At 42.8% G+C, this 23,051-nt stretch overlaps 1 protein-coding gene across 4 annotated transcripts in view; it reads left to right on the top strand.

Moving 5' to 3' along the window:
• COL11A1 (collagen type XI alpha 1 chain) overlaps nucleotides 1–23,051 on the top strand; it is a 254,225-nt gene that overhangs the window by 70,695 nt on the left and 160,479 nt on the right. For all 4 annotated transcript variants that reach the window (XM_083510880.1, XM_083510881.1, XM_083510879.1 and 1 more), the window contains exon 5: nucleotides 5,550–5,678. In XM_083510880.1, the coding sequence (XP_083367006.1) occupies nucleotides 5,550–5,678 (129 nt within the window). The remainder of the gene's footprint in view (nucleotides 1–5,549; nucleotides 5,679–23,051) is intronic.

The following is a 23,051-nucleotide window of genomic DNA, read 5'->3' as shown; positions in this document are numbered from 1 at the left end:
CTGAACTGCCTCACTTGTTGACTGAATGCACAAATAGTGGATGGTGCTGGCAAGCAGGTCTAGTCCATATGGCCTCGTCGCTTGCACCCAAAGGCTTTAACACACAGATTAAGAGACTGTGTGCGGCATTGTGGACATAGTTGCACTGAAAAGTCTAAATCAGCTGTCTGCATGGGGCAGAGGAATATAGACCAGGAGCCTCAGACCCTCCAAGTGCCCCTATTTTCCAGAGAAGTCCCTGATTTCCAAATGCCACCCCAGTTTCTGATTTGATCCCAGAACATCCCGCTTTTCCTTAGGACATCCCTATTTTCATCAGAGAAATGTTGGAGGGTATGGAGTTATCCAAGCCATCTGAAAGCAGCCCTGCATAGGAAGTTTTTTTTTAATGTTTAATTGTGTTTTATATATGCTGGAAGCCACCCAAAGTGGCAACCCGGCCAGATGGGTGGGGTATAAAAGTTCTTATTATTTTTACAGTGGTACCTCAGGTTAAGAACTTAATTTGTTCCGGAGGTCCGTTCTTAACCTGAAACTGTTCTTAACCTGAAGCACCACTTTATCTAATGGGGCCTCCCGCTGCTGCCACGTGATTTCTGTTCTCATCCTGAAGCAAAGTTCTTAACCTGAGGTACTATTTCTGGGTTAGCGGAGTCTGTAACCTGAAGTGTCTGTAACCTGAAGCGTATGTAACGCGAGGTACCACTGTATTATGGAATAGGATGCCCCTGTTTTCATCAGAGGAATGTTGGAGGGTATGGAGTTTGACAATGCAAAATTTCAATACCCTCCAAGTGTCCCGATTTTCCAGGGAAAATCCCAGAATTATGAAAGCTTCCCCGGCTTCTGATTTGATCCCAGAATGTCCCTGTTTTCCCCCGCCAGTGCTGCCACTACCAAGCTCAGGGACAAGGATAAGCTGGCGCTTGCCCCGAGCAGCTGTGAGGAAGCATCTTCTGACCTCTCCATTGTCTCTACATGGCCACCGCTCCCTTGGAAAGCTTGTAGCGGCTGCTGGAGAGTGGGTGAGGAGGAGGAGAGGTTGTGGTAGCTGAAGCCCAGTCCTGCTCCCTTTCATTCTGCCCAGAGAGGCTGTGGGCAAGGCCTCTCAGGGCAGGATGAAAGGGAGCAGAGTGCAAGCAGTCTTGATTCTCCTCCCCCCCTTTTTTAAATGCTTTGTGCATCCATGTCTAAACTTGGCCCTTTCTAAAAATTATTTATCGGGGTGTGTTTTCCTTTTTTGTAAATCTACCAAGGAATAAGATAAAATTGGGATTAAAGCATTCTCTCAGGGCCGGTGGAGGGTGTGTGTGCTGGGGGCCGGATTGAGGTTTGATGAGGCCCTAAGCTACTGAAGGTAATGGGGCCCTTTATATGTCCAGCTGTCCTTTGTCAACAACAAATTGTCACTGTTTTGTGTGTTAAATATATGGTATATGGTAATTTATGGACCTAATAGGTATATAAATCCATTTGCACATGTTGCCATGCAACCACTCCATGCAGAATGTAGGCACCCTATACATAGAAATGAGCAAACCAGTGATATTTTAGGGAGCAGGCTAGCAGGCGGGGCCCAGGACTTACATCACAGGAGCCTACACAACACAAAACACTGTTACTGTATGTAGGTTTTACTTCATGTGTTTTTTATCTTATATTTTGGAAATGTACATCTAGGTTTTTTCCCCTTTAAATTTTTGGGGAGCACCAAGAGAGCGTGGGGCCCTAAGTTATAGCTTGTTTAGCTTATACATAAATCTGGCACTGTGTGTGCTGTGTCACCTTGGTGAAGTGGTGGCGGGAAAATGACAGGAAATGCTCTGTGGGTGGGGCACAAAATAATGGGGGGTCAGGGAGGGCCAGTTGGTGAGGGGGAGTGAGACACGCCCCTATTTTCACCTGAAGGGTGGGTATGAAGTTCTGCCGGTGGTGTTATTTTTGTGACTGCCTCTTCGCTGTGGGCACCATCGCTTGGCGTCATGAAGGGAACTCATTCAGACTCCTCCGTGAGCTGGAAGAATGTGAGTGGGTCACACTGCACACTGCAACCCCACCAGCTACACATTTCGTCAGGAAAGGGGCCCCACATTGGTTCAGGTGTAGCAAGAGTCTCTCAGCGCAGGAGGGGCTTTGAGCGAACCTCCCTGTTGTTGCTGAGGGATGAGAATGCGTGTGTGAACCTGCACATAGGGTTGCGCATACTTTACATGCTGGCTTCAGTGCTAGCAGAGCGATGTGTCCTGAATCGTGCCCCCTAGGAATTTCAGATTAGTTCCCAATGAATAAAAATTCAAGCAGCCCGCAAAAGAAAGGGCAGGAATCGCAGCTTACAACCCCCCTTCCCCCCCACCTCCTCCTCCTTTCAAAAGAGAGAGGGAGAAAATGTTCAAGCAGAGGCTTGTAGCTTTTCCAGTTCAGTTCATGTATATTTCTGAAGCTGTATGTGAATGTGAAGGAAGGGGTGGGAAGAATGATCGCGTTAAAAGTCATCACTTTGGAACAGCCGAAGCAGTATTCATAAGCAAACATAATTAAAGTCAAGGAATCTTAAGCGTGACTGTAAAGTACTGTGTGTTGCTTCTGGATGATTATTAGATTATAAAACATCCGAATGGGGGAAAGGGTAATAGGAATAACTGTGAGTCAATTGCACCAGTGTAAGTAAAATAAGATTAAAGCATTAGTCTTCTATGCGCTCGATTAACAAGAGGATTAAATACAGAACAAATCATAATAATAGCCCAGGGGTTGATTTCTTCATTGCTTTTCTGGTGTTGTAGCGAAGCTAAGTCTGTTTTTAATATGCAAGTAAAAATTTCATTAATATTCCCACAACATGCAGGGGAAGCGTCCGTCATTATCGCAACTTTTTAAAAGGAAAGCAGGCTGAAAGAGGGTTTATTCCTTCTGGTGTCTGCATGCATCCTATCTCCGCTCCCTTTCAGCCACATTTCGATTCAGAATGTTGGATTTCTGCACACCATTGCAAGCAAAACTACTTCCAGCTCTCTCAAAAATTATTCTCTTTCTGTAGCCTAACTTGTGATAGGTGGTTGGTTGCTGTTGTGGCCACAGTCCAGCACTGAACTTAATGCACTAAAGCCAGTTGTTGACAGTGATGCAGTCCCTGCCTTGCTTTATGATTTAATTTTGATTTATCACAGAATCACAGAGTTGTAGAATTGGAAGGGTCTTGAGACCTCAGAGGGCAGGTGTGCATGTCTAAATTCCTTCACATGATGGCTACATGACCACACAGAGAAAGGTTAATGTGAAGAGGGCTTTGCATGTGGCATATTGGCAGCTATTACTAGGATCACAGGTTCTGGCACACTAATAGGGTGGCTGACTCACTACAGATTAATGCACACCAATGCACAAGACATGGAATTGATGGTAAGGTGGGTGGGGAGAGTGGGATTGTACATGGTGCACAAGCCTACACTGGGCATCATAGGTGTGCCCAGGCACATCCTAATGTTTAAAAAAATAAAATAATCTAGTATCAAGGGAACTAATGGGGAGAGGGGGGGGCAGAAGAAAAATGCTGGAATGGATATGAAATAGATTTGCAACTTCTGCCTGGCTCTGGCTCTGGAAGTGGCACTGGGGTGATTCTCTCCATCTATGGTAGCAAGGGAGGAGGAGATTCCCTTCTCCACAGGCAAAAGCTGCAGATCCATTCCAGCCTTTTTCTTCTGCCTGCATTTGTCTCTTTCTTATGACTTTGTTGCCATCCGATATATATATATATATATGGATCAGGGGCTACGTTTGGGGTGCACAAACAAGGAGGAGGAGGAGTCATCCTGCCCACAGCACTCCAGATCTCCTCTGCCACTAATCAGTTTGGCACAGGTCTTTTTCTCTGCAACAGAATTCTCCTGTTTTGACTTACTGACTTCTCAGATTATGGCTGTTTTGTTAGCTTTTTGCCTCTTTACCTTTTGGTTGTCCTTACAGTGGTACCTCTGGATGCGAATGGAATCCGTTCCGGAGCCCCATTCGCATCCTGAATAGAACGTAACACGCGATTGTGCGCCTGTGTGTGCGCTGGTCGCGTTTAGCCACTTCTGTGCATACGCGTGATGTCATTTTGAGTGCATGCGCCAGCGGCAAAACCCGGAAGTAACACGTTCCGTTACTTCCGGGTCGCCATGGAGTGAAACCTGAAAACACTCAACCTGAAGCATATTTAACCCAAGGTATGACTAATAAAAAAATTCCTTCCTGTAGCACCTTAAAGACCAACTAAGTTAGTTCTTGGTTGGTCTTTAAGGTGCTACAGGGAGGAATTTTTTTATTTTGACTATGGCAGACCAACACGGCTACCTATCTGTAACTGGAACCGAGGTATGACTGTATTTGTCTGTCTTGTCATCCTGCCCCCTTCCTTCTTTGAAATGAACACAAACAAACAAACTTGCGAGCATACCTTAAATAAATTTGTTGCTGCTGTGTATATAGTCAAAAACCCTGGAAATGAGGGGTTGAAAGCATTTGCTTCTTTTCAACAGGATTAGGAGGTTTTTGTATGATTTCAGTTCAAAATATTTCAATTCGAAATACTGGACCAGAAAAGGGGAAGGAACAGGGCAAAGCAGGCTTGTATATGCTTTGCCAGGGAACACATGGTTCAGGAACACAACCCCTGCACAAAACAGCTGTTGCCTGTACTCATTCTCCTTGCCTGGAAAACTGGAATAATTAGCTATTTATTTTCAATTCTTTTCATTTTCTGATTTCATTTTGTGTGTGCATTATATTGTTACTTGTTATTTGCTGTTTCTCCAAAATAAGAATCTGTTTCAACCCAAGTAAACCCAACATATTTTAACAGGAAGAAGAGAAGCTTAATTGTTCTGCAAAATTTTTTGAGGTTAACTTTTTCTTTCTTAACTGTTTCTCCTTGAAGTTAGTGGGATTTAGGCACCGCTTGTTGGTGGTTACTTATCTGGGAGGGAGCCCCACTGAACTCAGTAGGCCTTATTTCTGAGTAGGCATATATAGGATTGTGCTGTTTGACGTGCCGGACTTTGGTGGAGTCATGCCATCAGCTATTTATTTATCAGCAGTTTATTTAAAATCCAGTTTGAATACTTAAAAAATGTAATTGCTTAAACTTCAGACTCTCTACTTGCCCAAAGAGTCAGCCATCAAAAATGCCTCGCCTCTCATCCCGGTTGTCTGATAATATATGAGTGGCATTGTTACCATTTATCAAATCACAAGAAGACAGCAGCAGCCTACATACAACCACTTTGTACATAAAGGCTTAAACATTTGGCTCTTGCCACAAAATGATTTCACCTCCCCATAAAACACCTATTTGTACACAGCGAAACCCATTAACAAGTCATGTTGAAGCCATAATAGACAAATATAAATTACTCCGATAAATTAATGGGCTCTGCACAATAATTAAACCTCTGTTCGATGCATCTTACTTAACCAGGCTTGTTTTGCAGAGAAGAAGGATTCCTTTTCATTACTCCCTGTGACCTGCAAGAGTTGCTAATTTATAATCTTCTTATGTTTCCCGGCAGGGTGATATCCAGCAGCTGTTGATTGTCGGCGATCCCAGAGCAGCCTATGACTATTGTGAACATTATAGCCCAGACTGTGGTTCCCCTGTGCCCAATGCTCCTCAAGCTCAGGAACCTCAGGTTGATGAGGTGAGTAATGAGTCATGTTCTACTAGATTTATTGCACATTTAACTGGTATGCTGGGTTCATGCTATCGGAGAGTTTGTTTACAGTGAAAGATAATGCCTTCCTTACTAATACATGTGCTTAGCCATCTGTCTCAAATGCTCAGACACATGTTTTAACATTTCTTTCTATAGATTGTTTCTAAAAGAACAGTAATACATCACTAGTTCCATTGAAGAATATGGTTCTGTTCACCTATATCACGAAAGACATTTAATCTTGAGTAATACCTTTCTTTTTCATTAGCTATAGTAGGTGTACATTCACTATCCTCATGCCCTAGACAGAGGTGCTAGGTTGCCACCAAGATTGTGTGTGTCATGCATCACACGTGTGACATCATGCATGCGACATGCTTTGTGCGATGTCCCCCACACCGTGAAGGCCAGAATGGTGAGTCCTAGCAGAAGGTTTTTACAAGAATGTTTATTCAACTATGCCCAGGACCACCAAAGAACCACCTTTCTGAAAGCTTTTGTGTTCTGACAGTGGCTTCCATGGCTTCCCATACAGTACAGTCAAACCTTGGTTTTCGAACAGTTTGGTTCTCGAACATTTTGGCTCCCGAACGATTGAAACCCAGAAGTGACTGTTCCAGTTTTGTAACATTCTTTTGGAAGCTGAACGTCTGACGGGGCTTCCGCGGCTTCCGATTGGCTGCAGGGAGGCCACGCTTTGGTTTTCAAATGTTTTGGAAGTCGAACGGATTTCCGGAACGGATTCTGTTCGACTTCCAAGGTACGACTGTACTTAACCACTCTTGTTTAGAAGGTGAAGTGCTTGTGTTTTCCAGGTGCTTAGCCATAAATTATTATGATTATTTGTCTCGAGAGACTCAAAACTGATCCTTCGCATTTTCCCAGTATGAATTTCAACACAACTTATTAAGCAGGAATTAGAAGTGGCCTGTGAGGTGCTGGGATGGGTAGATATTAGCCACTGCTGTTGAGAGGGAAGAGAGCTTGGATCCTTTCCAGTGAGCAACATGAGGCAGTGGGTGGCTGGGAGCATGCATACTTGACCTCAGAATAAGATAGGATGGGGCTGCCACAATTAGTGCCTTTATGCTTGGATCTGACCTCAGTCCACCTCTAACACATAAGCAGCCATTGGCATATGGTAATGGGACCTCTATTCTCTTGCTGCACTGCTGTTGGTTGTCGCTGTGTCCTGCCCCTCTGAATGCAGCGAGGCTGGAAGGGAGCACGATATCCTTGTACCTACGGGACTGCCTCTCCTGGTATGTCCCACAGAGGAACTTACAGTCTTCAAACAAAAACATATTGGCATCCCAGGCCACAGAGAGGTTAGGCTGACCTCAATCAGAGCCAGAGCTTTTTCGGCTGTGGCTCCGATCTGGTGGAACGCTCTGTCACAAGAGACTAGGGCCCTGCGGGACCTGACATCTTTCTGCAGGACCTGCAAGACAGAGCTGTTCCACCAGGCCTTTGGCCAGGGCACAGCCTGACTCCCTCCTTTGGCAATCTTCACAGAACTCTAGCCCAATGGTTGCCATTAATTTGATTTGAATTTATTTTATATTGAAATGATTTTAGAATGTTGTATTATTTTATTGTTGTTAGCCACCCTGAGCCCCGCTTTGGCTGGGGAGGGTGGGATATAAATAACAAGTTGTTGTTGTTGTTGTTATTATTATTATTATTATTATTATTATTATTATTATTATTATCCATGAAACCTCCGTAATTTCCATGGTGCATTTTGAAGAACTGGGAGCAAGAGCTTGCCAGGCACTGGATTACTTCAGTTGCACAAACGGCCACAGATTGCTTGGACAGAAATTTGTGGTGGCTTGGAAGGGTTAACAAAGAGTCCAAATACTTTCCTCCTCCCCAGCCTTACAGGGCTTTAAGAAACAGTAGGGCATTTACTTCATTCGCAGCCCTGCCATGCATGTAAGCTGGAGTAGAAGGGTGGGGTGGGGGTTGCAGGCAGATAGCCATGCCAGCCTGTAGCTGGGGCAGCGATTAGACCTGTATCAGTGCCAACAGGCCTGCCAAGAGGATTTTCTGGGGCCAGGATGCTGTACGTAGATCGGGCTCTATGCTGCACTTGCGTAAAATTTGTACAGACTTTGTCCCATGCCTTTCGCAGATGGGGGTGAGTGTGTCCAACCGACAGAATATTCACGTAATTGTAGTTCCATATCTCAAAAAGCATGCTCTGTTTAATATCTACCTGCCACATGAAGAATGAGAGGTTTGCTTTCCCCTAAATCAGCCTTTCTCAACCTGTGGGTCCCCAGATGTTGTTGAACTACAACTCCCATCCATAGTTGTCAACCTTCCCTCTTTTTGGCGGGAAATTCCCTTATTCCAGCACTGTTTCCCGCTGCTATTCCAGATTGTTAGATATCCCGTAGACTGTCCCTGGGACAGGTGAGGCTGCTGATCCCTTATTTTTGAGGCTGCTGATTCCTTATTTTCAAATCTGAAAGCTGACAGCTATGCTCCCATCACTCCTAGCTAGCAAGGCCAGAGCTCAGGGATGATGGGAGTTGTAGTCCAACAACATCTGGGGACCCACAGGTTGAGAACCGCAACAGAACTTGAGTTTCATGTCTTGTGAATATATAGGAGGGCCCAGCAGTCACCAGCAAGAATAGGATTTCTCTCCCCTTACCCCTGTATATGCAGCCTTGTATATACCAGCTTTCTTGTAGAATGCATCTCTCAGCCAAGCAAGAGAGCAGTGCTCTGCTTTTGGATTTTGCCATGGGGCAGTGAATGCCTGATTCAAGGCATTCTGACTTCCCCCAAATGTCCCTTAGCATTTTCTCACTTCTTCAAACAGACGCATTGCTACCACCACTGCTTGGTAGGCATGGAAACATCCCTCTCTGAGCTGTGGGCTGCTGCACCTACTCATGCAGCAATGTTTCAGCCTTGTTCTGGTCTTGTACACAACCACAGGGGTCAAATTTTGCAGCTCAAATATGCAATTCTGATCTTCCCAAGACGTGGCCCTGGGCTTGGAGAATTGCAAAAGAAAGCAAAAAACCCATACCACAAACATAGTAAATACTTTCGTATAAGACAATTAGCATCTGTAATGCAATGTTGTGGTGTGAATGCTTCTATCCATTCCATCCTCTGCCTGACGTTTTCACCCACCCCATCATTCTGTGGCTGGTGAGCATGCTCATTCTTCTTTAGATTTTTTTGGGTTATTATGGTTGTATTATATATATATATTATTCTTGCACACCTTGAACTTTCCCTAGGCAAGCAGGTGTCTCTGTCTTGTTTATTAGTAGCCTTGTTTTGGCTGCAGCCCTGTTGGCACTCACCAGCTGAGTTTACTGAGCTGTGCACACACAGCAATTGGTACAGTCTGCATCCGAGTGATGTCTTTCTATATGATGACTATGGTAGTGACTGAGAATGCACTGGAAAACCCATTGGCTGAGACTTTCATTGGGGCAATCTTCATCAAAAAGGGGGAAAAGCCCTTGTGAATACCAACACATCTGAAGGAGTTGGCCCTGGCTATCTTTTGGCTTGGTCAGTGTTCAAGTGCTAGAAGACCATGAGGTCCTCATAGTGTGGAAAGAAGGTGAAAGGCAAGGAAGATGTTCGTGATGGAGAAGGGTCTTTACAGATGAAGGACGAGGGAGGAAATGAGAAAGAGGACCACTTGCTGCCTCATAGAAAGCCAGACAGTTGGTCCATGTAGCTCAGTTCTATTAGCCATCTTCTGGAGCTTTCAGATAGGAGTTTTCCCAAGTCTGAACTAGAGTTGTCAGGATTGCAGCTGGGATCTTCTACAAGCAAAGAATAGGCACAACCACTAAGCTATGGCCATTCCCCATACGAGTCATTATAGTGCTTAACTGAGACGGTGTACTAAGAGTCCTAGAGCCCAAAGGCCAAATATTTACTTCTGCATTAATGCACAGAGTGGGATTGATGGTCCCCTTGCGGGCACATTAATGAGCTCTAGAATCACCTGAGGCTTATGAATCTCACTAGATTGATGCGTCTTCGCCTTTCACCTTACAGCTGATGCATGAAAATTATAAGCATGGTCACTTGTGCTTCTGTACATCTATGTGATGTGTGGATCTGATTGACGTGATCTGAAGGCTTTGTGTAATACCAATTGAGGAAGTATTGAGTGGTATTAATTGATAAAATTATTATTTGACTATTAATAAACAAGAAAAAAGTGAGTATAGAAAAATTCTTGCTAATGACAGGCTGTCACACTGAGAATTAGGTTTATGCCTCATTAAGCTGCCAAAAATCTAGCGCAGATCTATGTACATTTCAAACATCACTGCATAAACCAGAGAAATTCTGGTTTGACAAGGAATTCAGGATAACCATTGCTATGTTTTTATTTTATTTTATTTTGAATACAGTGGGACTTACTTCTGAGTAGACAGTGTAAGGATCCCTTTAAAATAAAAGAATAAACACACCACATGTTTCCTTAAAAAATGGCTGGCTGCTAACACATTGTAGTGAAAGAATTTAAAGTGGATTTGTTACCTTTTCCTGCGAAATTATAGGAAGGGCTTTGTATGCCTTCATTTGGTGCAGGAATTTTATTTTCAGTATAAACAGGACTCCGTTTTTGCACCTACACATACACACCCACCATTTTTAAGTGTTCTCGGAGATGAGGAGGGGAGGAGAAAGGAAAACCGGGACGTTCTGGGATCAAATCAGAAACCGGGATAGCTTTAGTAATTCCGGGACAGTCCCTGGAAAATCCGGACACTTGGAGGGTCTGACTGTGCCTTCAGACCTCAGTAAGGGCAAGATGCAAGAAGGGTATGCAACTAGCAGGCATTTTATATATTTTTAGCTATCATATTGGTGAACAGATTAGTAGCAGGACCAGCCTTTCCATGAGACAGACTGAGGTATCTGCCTCAGGTGGCAAATTCGGAGGGGCAAAAAGTGGCAAGAAATTTTGTGCCGTGTGATCTGTCCTGCAGCCCCCAAGCCAGTTGTTGTTCTACGGTGTAGTGGAGAACTCTGCTTCATCACCTGTGCTGAAGTAAGATTTGGCACACAGAATGAGGAACGTGCCATCCTGCCCTCTTTATCTCGTTTATAGTATGGCAGCCGTGCAGCACACCATACTTTTCCAGGTTAAAAGGAATCCTATTCCTGTTCCTCATAATAATAATCTTTTGAATGACTGTGAGCCTCTCTCTCCCTTAGAAGCCTATTGAGAGGGAAATCTCAACATCGACTTTTGTAAATATTCCCTCTGCACTGTAAACTCAAATGTGCTGAACTGTGTCCAGACAAATCACATTTCAGAAGCTGGAGATGTGGGGAGGGGGGAGAAAGACCTATTTAGTCATGTACCCTCCTGGCCTACTCAAAGTTGGATTGTTCCCCGTAGAATATATTCTCGTGAGCAGTCCAGTCTGCTTCGAAAAGGCCTCATAGCAAAGGCCCTTCAGTTCTTTGCTTGGAACGGTATCCCACAGCCTCATAAATCTCACAGCCTGACTGGAGATGGAGAAATTGCTCCCAAATGGGAGCTCTGCTGCATTTGTTTTGGCCAGATCCCAACTGCAAGGATTATGCAAAAGAAATAAAAGAGATGCTTTTAAATGAAATACTTTTTAGAAGAGAAGATCCAAGTGAAGCCTAGCCATACTCTCTTGAGGAACTCTGTGCATCATTTTATTTTATTTTTTTACGATGCTAATTTGCTCCCCCCCTTTTTTCCCTCCAAAGACTTGCTGACTTGCAAAATCTATGCTTCCTTTGAGACACAGATTGTATGAGGCACCGTTTTCATGTCTGGCATGCAGGATTTAGCTGTACCTGCAGGGCTGAAATCTGTAGAGATAATAAACTTTCTAGTTAGGAAAGCATTTTAGTGTGTTTCCCAGGGGCAATTAGAGTAATGAAACTCATAAATATTCCAGTAACCATTGATTTTGGTACAGTCCTTGAGAACTGACCTCTTCAATGCAGCTTTGCCTCAAATTATTTAACGTGATAAGGATTTTGCCTCAGAATTGTGCCACCTGGAATAGCATGGAGGCAACTGGCTGAAAGGGCCCCTCTTTCAGAAACTTGCCTAAAGTCTGTGGCAAATATGAATAGGTGAATCCCATCAGTTTTGATCTAATTTTCGTTTGGTCTTACAAAAGTCTGCCTTCTGTCTTCTCTGTTATCTAGGACTTTGCACGCTGGATGACTTTATTCATAAATATGTGTTCCGGGGCAGCCCAGTCATGATTCAGTCAGAACCCAAATCTATTGCTAATTCCAGACATTTCCAAAATTCAGTAGCATCTGCTATTTGCAACTTTTCTTTCCAAATATGGTCAAACCAGAACATTAGAAGAAGTCTGTAAAATTGTTGATATGTAATTCGAGTGACAGGGATATACCACAGGCGCATGTTGCCCTTTGCTGTTACTCATGTATCTTCACATTCCCCAAGCTGGTGCTGGCCAGATGTTTTGGACTACAACTCCTATCATCCCTGATCATTCCTAATGCTGGCAGGGTCTGATAGGAGTTGTAGTCCAATCATGTGGAGGGCACCAGTTTGGAAAAGGCTGCCATAGACAGAAATAGCAGCTGTTTCTCCACCTAGGGTGATGGGTGGTTCAGTCTTGTTGAAGTCCTTGTAACTTCTGCACATCTTTGCTCATAAGTCTCTCCTGACCCATTTCCATATTAATTAATCTGTCATCATCATCATCATCATCATCATCATCATCATCATTTCAAAACTGCACTAAAATTGCATTCCAATATGTATGCAAAAATGTATTTTCTATCAAAATATGCATTTCTGCATGGATTTTGATACTTTTTGAGCCAAGAACTATGCCACAGCACTCATAGAAATGTGAAATCTGGTGGATAGCAACACTGCAATCTCCAAATTACTCTGAGATGTTTGGATCAGGTTGGTTAGCACTGGAATTTGCAAAGATTGGATACCTCAAGTATCCCTAATATGTGACCATTCCCCCACCATAGAAAATGGCCGAAAACAGAAGCATGCAACAAGTAACTTAGAACATGCTTTATTGTTTATTTATTAATATGCTTGAATACAGCCTGTTACATGGGCATTGCACAGTGCAGTATAGTAATGCCATAAAGTGCAATGCAAAATATGCAAATGAAATTAAACTCAAGCAATCAGGAAAATTACTTAAAATTCTACAGCATCAGCAAAGGCCATGGTGAACAAGATAGCTTTTAGGCAAGCGCTGAAATTGTATCCAAGTCAGTCCATGTCCTATTTCTGGGGGTGGGGTGGGGAGGTCATTCCAGAGTATGGGTGGCATCACAGAAAAGACCCTTTTCCTAGTTGTTCCTAGAGGGATATCTGCAGCTTGTCGCACAGCCAGGAGGACCTCTGATCTTGATCTGAGTGTCCAGGTAGGTCTGTGCAGGCAGCCTTATTATCACCCTCAAATTAAGCTTGTGTTTGTTGTCTTGTGCTTTCTCTCCACCATAACCATAATGTAAGGAGCAAGCACTCTGTGTGGATGGTCAGACATAACCCCCCCCCCCAAAAAAGAAATTACACTAATTGCATGCTGCAAGACAACTCTCCCCTCCCTCACATGCTGTCACATCTTAGAGTTGCCATACGTCAGGGAAAACCCTGACATGTCCTGTTTTGGGGGGGCAACATACTCATCCGGGAGGATTTTTACATTTTAAAGGAAATGTCTGGGTTTGTTGTCTGTGCCACGCCTCTTTCCCTGGCTCAGACTAGCAGTGGCTCAAGCTGTCCTCTTTTTATATATGGCAATCCTATCACACATAGACTAGTATATAAAACCATTTTGAATTGTTTAGCAAATCCACAACCTTTAAAAAAAACCTTATGTTAGATTGTCTTCTGTCTTAAGCATGTTTCTTATAAGAAACCTTTGCAAAACCAAAGTCGAATTGAGAATTCAGAATATTTTCCCTCTTGCAAACCCAGAAAATAATGCACTTTCAAAGCGAGAGAGGATACTTTTTCCACTTGGCATATTCCCTACAGTTTAGTTTCTTTTGAAGTTGTGAAATGGTGCTCCCAAAATGAGGATTTAATGAAGAAACCAGTCCTTTCCATTGGGACTGCATGTTGATCTGGTTGTGTCATATAAATGTGCTTTTCTCTCTGGTAAAGAAAGCATGAGGTCACAATGGAAATATCGTGTTTCATCAAAGAATGCCAGGTTTTCTTCGTCCTGAAGTTTATATCAAAACACCCATCCATGTGCAATACTCATCAGGACTGGAGCCCTACTAGGAACACATACGTAGCCTTATTGTAACTTCAGATGTTCCCCCCTAAAGAGTGACAAGAGAGGAAATACGTTTCCACCGTTCTGATGTCATGTTAGAAAAGGAAATCGCATGGAGGGTTTATGCAAATTGTTTCTGCAGCTGGAATTTGGACAGTTCCCTCCCCTTCAACTGTATTATTGGGAGTTACGTGGGAAGCATTGTACAACTTCCCTGCAATTCCCGTCCAGGATGTCAAACCCAGTTTGGGGCAGTCTGCCACTTGTATCCAGACTGAGTCTGATGTGTCTTCAAGCCTTGGTGCTTAGCGACGACATTTCTGTGTGTCAGACCTTGAGACCAAATACTTGCTATGGATGGGGTTTTTTTGGCACACTACACTGCCACTGAGAAAGCAGGGAAGGATCCATCCCTGGCAAAAGAAAAAGGCTAAAGCTCGTCTAGAATCATAGACATAGAGTTGGAAAGGGACCATGAGGACCATTTAGTGATTGTAGTCCAGCCCCCTGCAATGCAGGAATATGCAGCTGTCCCTTATGGCGATTGAGCCTGCAACTTTGGTGCTAACAGCACCATGCTCTAATCAACTGAGCTACCCATGAATGTGTCCAAGGATGTTGGGACCAAGGGAAATGCAAGTTTCCATGGCTCCCAATGTTTCTGAATGCACCAGTCATGGACACTGTCTGAAGTGCTGGAAAGCCACTGCCATCAGTGTAGACAATGCTGAGCTAGGTGGACCAAGGGTCTGATTCAGTATAAGGAAGCTTCCCGCGTCTTTTTATTCAAAGATAGCACCATCGTGTTCTCCAGAAGTTGTGGACCCCATCTCCCAACAGCCGCAGCCTGTGTGGTCAACCGTAAGAGATGATGGGAGCTGTTGGCTACATCATCACACTGGCCGTCCCTGTTTCCAGTTCAACCTTGCCTGCAGTACCTGCTTAGAAATGCAATTTGTTTTAACGGAACATAGCGAGCCAGTGAAAGGAAAGCACATTTATTATTTCCTACCTTCCCACTAAGTGCAAGTAAAAATGTCTTCCAAGGGAACTTTATAATGAAAGTCACAGTGTAAATTAATCTTTAGTGTAGGTGTGAGTTAATTTAGAATATTTGTTAATTAATATAGCATAATAAATACTGAATTAATATAAAAAATATAAACGTTAAGTCACACCTGCACTAAATATGAAAAAAAGGAACAACCTTGCTGTAAACAGCTCTGAGCCCACAGGCTGGAGTGGGAAAGAAATCAAATCGATCAAATGAATACTAATTTTATCATGAATAATGAATATGGTCCTATCTATTTCAAATTTCTATCAACCTGGGAAACAGTTTTGGGCCCAGTTGTGGCAAACCGCAGATGAGGTGGCAAACTTCATTCCAGACACCACCTGAATTTCTATGGTTGAATGTTCCCCTCTGCAAACAAGCTCAACGTAGCAACGTAGCAACAAAGCAACAAAATCAACTAGGGGTTGGACTAGTTGGAGTAAGGCCAGGCTAGAACAGGTTCCTTTGACATCTAGTTTTCTGTGGGCAGCAGAGGCAGATTCAGGGGAGCACAACTGGTTTGGAGGCCCCGCCTCCAAAAGACACGAGGCAAGGGGCACCAAATTTGGTGGTCACACAGGGCGCCATTGAAATTTGGAACCCCAAGATCTTCCACTGTAGCCAGCATTCATTCGTCTATCTATCTTATGAATTCCAGCATGTGAGTCCTCCCACTTACAGCTAAATATGTTTACCATCTCATCTGCTGAGCCTCGGAATATGTGTGTGACATTTCAGAAGGTAGCTGCAAGCAGTGATCAACCATGGAGCTACTTGGTCCTTGGAATGTACTCCTGCTGTTCCTCTGCCCTTCCTTAAACAGTGGGACAGTTTGGCTGCATCAGTTCTCTTTCATTTGGAGCTGAGAAACCACAGAGTGCATAGTCTCGTTATCAAAGAAGAAAAACAAAAACAGCCTGTTTATTTAAAGATGTGCAGGATGAGAAGGAATGGGAAGAGTGAAGCTGCCCGCCTGGGCAGATTTCAAAGTAATCCCCAGAAAAGTCTCAGTAGAGGTCTCAGAGTTCAGAAATGCAAACAAAAACTGTCTTCTGCACACACACACACACACACACACACACACACACACACTTTCTCTCTCTCTCAGAAGCAAACTGCCTGTCATCCAGGAATCAGTTTCAGAACAGAAATTAAAAATTACAAAAGCATTATGACATAAGCTATAACATAAAGCCAAGAGATTGCTTTCAAACAATTTCTACTCACAGTAATAAGTGGACCTAAGTTAGCCATATCCATATTTCCATGAGGTTGTTCTGAAACCCTGTCTGCACTATAAAGTTAAAGCAGAATCATACCACTTCAAACAGTCATGGCTTCCCCAAAAAATCTTGGGAAGTTTAATTTGTTAAAGAGTGCTGAGAGTTCTTAGGAGAGTCCCATTCCCTTCATAGAGCTACAATTCTCAGAGTGGTTAACAGTCAGTCCTTCTTTCCATGGAATTCTGGGAATTGTAGCTCTGTGAGGCAAAGAGGGGCAAAGAGAAGGAGATCAGGACAAATTCCTCATGCATCCCTAGTTGAAATTATTTATTTATTTATTTATTTATTTATTTATTTATTTATTTATTTATTTATTTGCTATGGCAATTGCTTTTGCAAGGTGTGAAATAACCTGCATTACTTCAGAAATGTGAAGGAGAATTAACATGTTGATAAGCTATAGGCTTTCTCTTGGGGCTTCTCTCTCACCTGTACTCCCCATCCCCCCACCCCCACCCCCAGTATAAGTTCAATCCATCTTGCATTAACAAAAAAAGGAAAAGGAAAGCAGGGAAGACCCCAGGGCTTATTAGCTATTGACAACATTTTTAGACCACCCATTAACAAAACCTTATCCAGGTGGTGCAGAGAACTATTTTTTTAAATAAAACACACACCCCATAAAATATAAAATACATGGACATAAAAAAAGAACTTTGACATTAAATCAGAAACAAATGTGGCTCCGGTTCTCTGGGCTAGGAAGCAGTTGTTGCAGCAAGCAGCTCAAAGTGCAATCAGAGGGTGTTCATGGGAGCCCAGTGTCAGGCATGTGAAGGTTTCATCCAAGGCCCTTGCTTCTGACAGATTGCTGTGGTATCCGTGTCACCATCTTGGCTGTAGGATTAGCCATTTTTCTTAACATAGTGTAATGCCAAAGGAGGACAGTTGCCCCTTGCTGCATACAAATCCTCCTAAGACTGTAGCCCTTTGCCTGAGCAACAGATTACCTGAGTTGTCTTCAAGTATAACTACCTCTTGAATAACCTGTAACTATCTTACTTCTTACTCATTCTTAACATTTGCAGATGAATGGCTTGGATTCCCCGCCCCCAACTATCTTGACTCATCCTTGACACCCTTTACGTTTTTCACTGTAGACCTTCCCTTTGTCCCTAATGTGCATTTTTAATAGCTGTGTAGAAGAGAGAATTTCTACAGGTGTTGCTGTAACTCTGTCATATAAGCTTGCTTTCTTCTTCTTCTACACATCTATTAAAGGTGAAAGAGACCTGTCCACTAGGGTTGGCATGATGGTTGTCTGAAAATATCGCTCAAGTGATGGCTTCTCAGCCTTTTGGCTAAGATAATGCAAAAATATTATCTGTGTTAATTGTTTAAGTGATTCTCTCTGGGCAGGAACAGAATTTGGATTTTTGGGGGGTGAGGAGAGGACTTTAGAATTAAGAAGCTGGTGACTGGGCCACAGGGAATGGGGCCCTATTGTTGGCACTGCTGCCACCTCTGGTGGTGATGGCATAAAGTTGAAGTTAAAAGTTTTTGTTTTTTTAAAAATGAACAAATAAACTAAGTCTGCTACCACCCCCTATTCAACTGGGAGAAATGTCCCACCCCAAATTTGCAGCCTACACATGGATCATGTTATTCAGAAGGTCATTTGATTATTGCCATACCGGCCATAAATTTTGCTTCCTCTGTGAGAATTGAGTGGGAACTAGGAGTGGCTTCCTTGTGTCCAAATATCTTTCAATGGGACTATATTTCACAAAGGAAGCAATGCTAATGGAATCGACAAAGTGCAGGATGTCTATCTTACCTAGCACAGGTGAATCAGCACATCATTTTCTCAGATAGTGAACTCAAGCGGTGAATGCTGAAAGGATTGGGGACAAAATGGGGCCCCTGTGAAACAACAGAGAGGTATGCTGTGAGAAATCCTGAGTTTTGCAGAAGTACATTTTATTAAACAAAAAAAACCTACAGGAGCAATGCCCCCCCCCCTTGGAAAATAACAAAAAACAACAAATCCAAAGTAAGAACTGAGCATGCTCTGTAGTCACAGATGGTTGAGTGTCAATTGAAAAAGAAAACTGGAAATGGAGACATTTTCCTTTCGGCCTCCACAGCTTATAGTATAGTGGTACCTCTGGTTACGTACTTAATTCGTTCCAGAGGTCCGTTCCTAACCTGAAACTGTTCTTAACCTGAAGCACCACTTTAGCTAATGGGGCCTCCCGCTGCTGCTGCACGATTTCTGTTCTCAACCTGAAGCAACGTTCTTAACCCGAGGTATTATTTCTGGGTTAGCGGAGTCTGTAACCTGAAGCGTATGTAACCTGAAGCGTATGTAACTTGATGTACCACTGTACCTTGGAGACAAAAGTGGGTGGCAGGGAGGTGCCACTCACTTGATCTCTGGTTGCTTCCATTTCTGCTGCAGGCTGGGAAGTGGTGGGCATGTTGTTGGTGCAGTGCAAATGCACTGGCAGAGCTGATCCAGTTCTCCCACTGGTGTGTTTGCACTGCACTGACCTTGCTGCTGCTGCTCTCCCAACCAGATATACAGAGGCTTGGAAAGCACAGCTGACTCACTCCATCATCTGCTGTTGCCTTGTTGGCAAGAATCCTGAGCAGAAACACTCCTGTTAAGGGTTGAGCATAAGTTTTGTTGTTAAGTTAGATTTGTCACCAATATTAGTGATCCTGAAAATATCTTATGTGAACGGCAGTTATTACTTTTGTACAGATGAGAATGTGAATCTTGATGAATCATGGCATTCCTAATAACGCCCAAGGAGTTCACAAACACTTTCTTTTGACCAAAATCCAACGCGCTAGACATTGGACCACATTAAACATCCATTAAACCGTGATGGCTTTGCCCCAATATCCTGAGATATTAGATTTCAGCAGCCCACTGAATTCTTTCCTAAAAGTGTTTACCAAGAACCGCTACACAAATTCAGAATAATGTGAAACGGAAGGAAAATTACAGCCACATTTTACCACGAGGACTTTATATTTCTGCTCCGTGAATAGAATGTGCAACCAAAATGCAGCCTTGTTTTAGTGACCTTACATTTTGTTGAAATGTCAAAGGCAACATCCTAGAAGAACTAAAATATTTTCCAGTTGATCGTGTATGATGCAATTCAACCCGCTAAATATACTTGCTTTTTATATGTGCCTTTGCAGTTTCTCATTCATGAATGACGGGCTTTTCAAACTGTGCCTTTGGCAATGCTTAGCATAAATATCAATTTACTCACTGTCTGTGTGCCTTTTTTAAAAAAAATTCTAGCATACTTGGCACAGTTTTTTTGATTCAGTCAATGTTTCTGTTTGTTTTGTGGTCTCTGAAGAACTTTTTCTAACCTGCCCTTAGCAATTGAATTAGCCACAGGATTGGCACAGTCCAGAGCAGCACTAATTTTGCTGTCAGGCTGATCCTATCATTATTTTTAACTAAATAGAAATATTATTAAACGGTACGCAGTCCTATTTTAAATGCTGGGTAACTGATCAGCTGAGTGCTAGAAATAAATAATAATACTTGTCACTTAGCTCAATGGTACAGTGCCTGCTTTGCAAGCATGCAGAAGATTGTGAGTTCAATACCTGGCATCTCGTGTAAAAATACATACACGAAAAAAATCAAGTGATGGAATAGATCTCTGTCTGGAACCTTGAAGAAATGCAACTAGTCAAGATAGAGAACAATACTGGCCTTGGACAAACAGCTCAACCTGATACAAGGCAACTTCTAACGTAATTGTGGGAAATCCAGCCTCATATAACCAACATGCTTAAGTCTAATTAATGCATGGAAGGGGTTAAGACCATAGAGTGGGCTGCCCTGCCAGGCTTAGCTACAGTAGGCCATTCCCCCTCACTTTAGGAAGAAGGGTTATTAAGCCTTTGTTCTTCCATTACACCATGTGAACTCCTGCAAATAAGGAGGTCTGGTCTAGTTGTTCCAAACTCAGGCCGTGTGTCCTACAAGCCGTCTTTGTATTTCCATACAAATAATTTAGAATTTAGGCACATTTATAAAAAGATAGTTAAAAAGCAATGTATCAAAAGAGAAAAAGAATAAAGAAAAATAAAATATATTTTAAAAATACTCACGATCCTTACAAAACACAGTTGTATAGAAAAGAGAGAGAAAGAGAGACCCATTATCACATTTATTTCTCCCAGTTACCCACCCTGAGAGATAGCTGAGGGAGGTGATTTTAACCAGGTGTTTCCATGCACAACATCCACATTCTTAGCTGCTGCATTACAGGAGCTGTGAAATTCAGAGGAATTACTCTGAAACACAAACCTTGTTCAAATGTCCAGCTACCTGGCCACCAGGGGTGATGCTTTGGGATGCCTGGTGCTAAGGCCAAACCTTTGCCCTCTATTTTGTTTTAAGCTGGGACATTTTTAAGAAGGGCACCAGCAAGACTAGTCAAAATCTGGACAGATTGCAATCTAAGCCTTTCAGTAGAAAGCCTTTACAATTTGATTGCATAATTTAGAATATCTGACCCCGACCATAAAAAAGTACTATATCTGTTTGTCACAGTTAAATGCTTTTCTCCATCATAAAACGATTGTAGTGTACTCAATGTAGTTTTCGTCAGTGACAAATTTTCATTCATTTTTGTTTGTTTGCCCAGAGAAGCACATGAATGCGTGCAATTGAACCTCTTTGGCTGACTAGTCAGAGGAGACAGACATTGAGGTGTTACATTCCTCTGCAGACACAACCTATTTGTTCTCTATCAATAGAGCTTTCAGAGAGGCTGCAACAGAAGAGGAACTATTTCTTATGGAGTTGTGCTTTTCAAAAATCACCTTCAGGGAAATGTGCCGTGTGTAAAGACGTCTCCTTTGCATATTTTAATTTGACATTGAAACTCTCGGACCTATGCATTATAATTTGTTAAGTACCATTGAAGAGCATGGCGGGGAGAGATGCATTTTCCTCTTATGATTTTATTTAGGGTTGATAGATTCTGATTTCATTACATCTTGACTTGGTTGATGGTTGGCAGGTTTTGGTCAGTTTTATAATATCTGTGGGCCCATGTAGCTTTAGCTGCCTGTTCCTTGGGACCATAAAAAGGTGACAAGTCTTTTTGGGCTAGACTTCAGACTCTATAGGCAGGCTTGTGATAGTATTTAGGCCCCAGAGCAAATGCCACAGCTACCACCCTCATTATAACTATAATCATCTTATAGCTACAACTGCTCGACATTTATTATATACTAGCAAGACAGGGCATGCCAAAATTTCTCAGCAAGGCTTCTAAGCCTTTAACAGTATAGGAGCAGGCAGAAATTCCACAGGCAAATGATTTCATAGAATCATAGGCTTGTAGAGTTTGAAGGGCCCCGAGGGAAACAATAAGCTGCTGTACACAGGGATGCTGCCTCTGTGCTGAATGGTCGCTCACCTGAGTTGCAGGTGGACTTTGGCTGCAGCCCAGCACAGCTTTCCCCATCGGGGCACAGTATAGACAATTTCCCCCTTGTGGCTGGTCATTGGAATCCTTTTCAACCGTCCGTGGAGGCGTGTGGGATTGCCTGCCAAAACTTTTATTTAAAACCAGCCAATCATGGCAGTTTAAATGGGCGGGGCAAGAGTGGCAGACTGGAATGGAGAAGTCTTCACTTATTCTGCCTCCAGAATATTGTGTGGGTATCTCACCTAAGATTCCCAACAGTACAGTATCCCAGCCATGCAAAATATCATTTCTATGCATGCACATATCTCCACCCAAGCTGATTTCTGCCGAAAGCAAATTCTCAGTTGACAGAATGCAACCGTGAGGCCAAGTCCTGTCAACTTTTGATGAACTTAATGTGCTATCCCTGGAAGATGATCCCAAATCAGATGAACTCATGGAGATTAAAGGGTGAACCAAGTGAGCTCAATCCCCAATCCACACGTCAAGTCTACATCAATGAAAAAGTGACCAGGGCTTATATTCATTCCTAATTTTGTGGACATATTTTGTGGATAATTGGGTGGTGCTGTTTCAGAGTGTGGCATTCCATTTTGATAATAGTGACAGGGAATATTCACTGTTGGACGTCAACATGGTTTTAAAAAGCATTCTGTATTTGAATAAAATTAAATCAGTTTCACACACATACATACACATCTGTGAGCCTTCCCAGTGTTTTCCTCACATAAATGTTTACTTATGCAGCATTTATTTAAAACGCAGCTTAATAATTAAGTCTGGGGAAAGTGTTCTGTTTTATTTTTGCCTGGGAATTAACAATATGCGCATTAGAGTAAAATTGCTGGATTATTGAAAAACAATCCATATTTTCTTTTTAGAAATGCAAGCTTTCTTACATAGTCATTGCATTTTATGAAAAAGCAAGAGATATTGACACAGTACAATTTAAACATTTACCCTCTAGTTTCTTAACCAGGGTTAACTAAGGCTCTCTATCTGTCCTCACTGACCCCCCACCCCTTCCACTGAGTCCCCATCACATGTTGGAGGGACAATTTCTGAAGTTGAGAAGCCAAAGTGGAGGCTCCTTGCTTCATTCTGAAAGCTGATCACACAGAGTTCTTAATGAGTCAAGGAGCCTTCATGGGTACTCTGGGCAAAAGCGCAACAACTTTAGCCCAAAAAAGTTTGTTTCCAGATTTTTGAAATACGGCAACCCTAAGCAAACCCAATCTGTTCTCCCTCTTCTTGTGATTGAAATAGCATGACACTGAATACAGTTGTTACATGTGTGAGGATTCACACTGCAATCC

The sequence above is a fragment of the Podarcis liolepis genome (genome assembly GCF_965112155.1).
Source record: "Podarcis liolepis genome assembly, chromosome: 6".
Lineage (NCBI taxonomy): Eukaryota > Metazoa > Chordata > Lepidosauria > Squamata > Lacertidae > Podarcis > Podarcis liolepis.
This window is presented reverse-complemented; position numbering and strand designations above follow the sequence as displayed.